The sequence below is a fragment of the Etheostoma spectabile genome, chromosome 18 (assembly GCF_008692095.1).
Source record: "Etheostoma spectabile isolate EspeVRDwgs_2016 chromosome 18, UIUC_Espe_1.0, whole genome shotgun sequence".
NCBI classification, from domain to species: domain Eukaryota; kingdom Metazoa; phylum Chordata; class Actinopteri; order Perciformes; family Percidae; genus Etheostoma; species Etheostoma spectabile.
The window spans coordinates 26,074,015-26,076,813 of record NC_045750.1 but is presented as its reverse complement, the minus strand read 5'-3'; the positions used below and the strand labels follow the sequence as shown (position 1 = coordinate 26,076,813).

The 2,799-nt window shown below is 41.8% G+C and overlaps 2 protein-coding genes across 2 annotated transcripts in view; one reads left to right on the top strand and one right to left on the bottom strand.

Annotated features, from left to right (window-relative positions):
• The window catches only part of LOC116706731 (gamma-aminobutyric acid receptor subunit rho-1), a 19,365-nt gene that overhangs the window by 12,586 nt on the left and 3,980 nt on the right, over positions 1–2,799 (top strand). The window contains exons 6-8 of the mRNA XM_032543692.1: positions 2,137–2,219; positions 2,478–2,618; positions 2,706–2,799. The exon at positions 2,706–2,799 is cut by the window's right edge and continues 59 nt beyond it. Coding sequence (XP_032399583.1) covers positions 2,137–2,219; positions 2,478–2,618; positions 2,706–2,799 — 318 coding nt within the window. The remainder of the gene's footprint in view (positions 1–2,136; positions 2,220–2,477; positions 2,619–2,705) is intronic.
• The window catches only part of LOC116706724 (uncharacterized), a 42,428-nt gene continuing 41,295 nt past the window's right edge, over positions 1,667–2,799 (bottom strand). The window contains exon 26 of the transcript XR_004336305.1: positions 1,667–1,679. The gene's annotated coding sequence lies outside the window, so the exon portion shown is untranslated. The remainder of the gene's footprint in view (positions 1,680–2,799) is intronic.

Sequence of the window (2,799 nt, the reverse complement as noted above, 5' to 3'; positions counted from 1 at the left end):
TGTGTATTTAAGGGGATAACGTTCGGCCAATTACTACCGCTAATACGGCCGAGCAAGACCCTGTAATTTTGGCGAGCGATAGGAGCCAAGATAGTGGATTTTTTAATCCACATTACAGAGCCTGACAGAGATTAACAGCTGGCCTGGCCATCTGCCTCCTGTCGTGACTACTCAAGCATACTACTGCTTCCTGAGGGACTAGGACAAACTAAATTTAAATGATAGCATCAACATCTGTAAATCTGCATTCACCGACATTTTATCTGAAATAGCTAAATGTTGAGGGTGATTGAAAGATATGGGATCGATAGCATGGGCATAATAATACTTTACTAGCTGGTGTATGTTACTGTGTGTATGAGGGAAGAGTAGTTGGTGGTAAGCGGTAGATATAAGCATCATCACATGGCCTGGGTTAATCTGTGTGGGTCTGGTGCTTGTTGGAGATTTTCCAGACTAAGGCAGATTGGCGAGTAAGGATGACGAGGTTGTAGACCTTGACGGCAGACCGTGTAGCGGTATCTTGTCCTATGAGCTGGATTATGTTTTTTCATTTAAAATCAAATCTGTGCTGAAACCACTGACCAACTCAGTATTTGCCTGTGGATATGAAAAGGTAATGCTCTGCCAAAGGCTGGATATGCATTATGGGCCCATAGTAAGGAAGCCATTAGCCACATAGTCTTGCTCCACAGCGCTGTGTCAGTGCTGGAGTAGGGTCTGACTACACCGCTTATCTATTCTGGGATTGCTGTTCGGCACTTAACCATGGATGCAGCGGGTAGGGACATCTGTCAGGCTTCAACCCAGCAATGCACATCCGGTGTGCCAGACTACTGGCCACTATTTACAGTATTTATGAACAGACACTCCCGGTTGGTGATAGTAATAAGACACTTTCTCACATCTCCCATGAGCCACTGTCTCTAATATTTAACTCCAGGAGGGCTCCATAGCTGATGGTGCCATGTCAACCATCCCAGGTTGAAGGGAAACCAAAGGGTCTTTGTAATGCTTGTTTACAACAAGTCACACATAATGTATATTTTTGATAACTACTTTCCAAATTACACTGAATCCTACAAATTGTCTCTCTCTATTTGTTTCTTTTGTTAGTTTGCAATCCTTAACACCATTGCTGATTTTTTGTTGTTGTAAAGGTTTAGATTATTGTTCTGTTTTATCCTGATTTGGAAGGTCTTCATAGTTTGTTTCCACCACAGGAACTCTTCCAGGGTCCCAGGCTAGGAACCATTTCAAGAACTCAGAAAGCTTACCTTCATATTAGGTGAAGACGCCAAGGTCTAAATTTAGAAAAAGTCACCTACACCAGGAGTAGTACTTTCCAAGGCCGAAGAATTATTGTCATTGCTGTGCTGAAAGTGAAACGGCACTAACCTTTCCTCTTTCCTTGTGTGTGTAATTTCTGCATTTGTGTTGTGCTGGGCAAAGTCGGAGTGATCGATAAAGTTACACTGTTGGCCAGTCCAGTGTTGGAGCTCTTGTTGCCATTTCTAAATAAATAGCAGCAACAGCGTTTCCCCTTTGGAACAATTTTTCCGTGTCAAAATCATTGCCGTCACAACAAAAAATGAAAAAAAAGAGAATGGTGCAAAAGGAAAATACTTTCTGTTTTAAACTGGCCAGCAATTAATCCATATCTCAATCCAATTGAAAATCTTTGGAGGGAGCTAAAATCTGCCATTGAGAAAAGAAATCCTGCATACATTCGATACTACAGGCAGACTGATGCAAGAAACTTATGGATGTCTACAAGAAACATTTGGAGGTCGTCACTGTTGCCAAAGGGTGTGCAACCACATATTAAGGAAGAGTGCCTTTGTTGTGGTCCAGGTCACATTATATTTTTCTTCTTTAAATTATTTACATGTAAATTGAGACTTTTTTACTTAGTCAAATATTCTGCCTACAAAAAGTTGGTACATTGCCATTTATTTCTGAAGATATTGGGTATAGGTTATCCAAAAATATTCAAGGGTGCCAGTAATATTGACCAGAACTGTACTCCCTGATGAAGAACCTTGTCAAGCCCTTTGCAGATGTAACTGAAGGTGTTTTTGAGCTCTGGAACACAAAAATTCATCATATCACTACAGCTTTGTTTTATCATTGCAGGGTGACAGTCACATCCATGTGTAGCATGGATCTAAGTCGCTTTCCTCTCGACACACAGACATGCTCTTTGGAGATAGAGAGCTGTAAGTCATCAAGCTTTATGTTCCTTTCTCGCCTCTTTGGTTATTCACAAACTGCATTTTAATATTTCTTGTGACATTTGTAGTCTTTCTGTAGTGGCAGAAGAATTTCTATTATTTCTCCTTTTGTCATGTCAAAAGACTGGAGATTGTGGAGGGTGTTCTTACTGCATTGTACAGTCTTCACTTGGATGTTATTTTCATATCAGCTACAATACCATATGTGCCACAGATGCGAGTTTCTGCTTTTTCTCTGTCCAGATGCGTATACAGATGATGACCTGATGCTGTACTGGAAGAAAGGGAACAGGTCATTAAACACAGACGAGAGAATTTCTCTCTCCCAGTTCCTCATCCAGGAGTTCCACACCACCACCAAGCTGGCGTTCTACAGCAGCACAGGTACTGACAGAAAGTGCAGAGCTGTGTTTTAATTTAGGCTTCAAGCACCTTAGGTCTGTGTGACTGCTAACATCATCTCTTCTCCAGGCTGGTACAACCGTCTGTACATCAACTTCACTCTGCGGCGTCACGTCTTCTTTTTCCTGCTGCAGACCTACTTCCCGGCCACTCTGATGGTCAT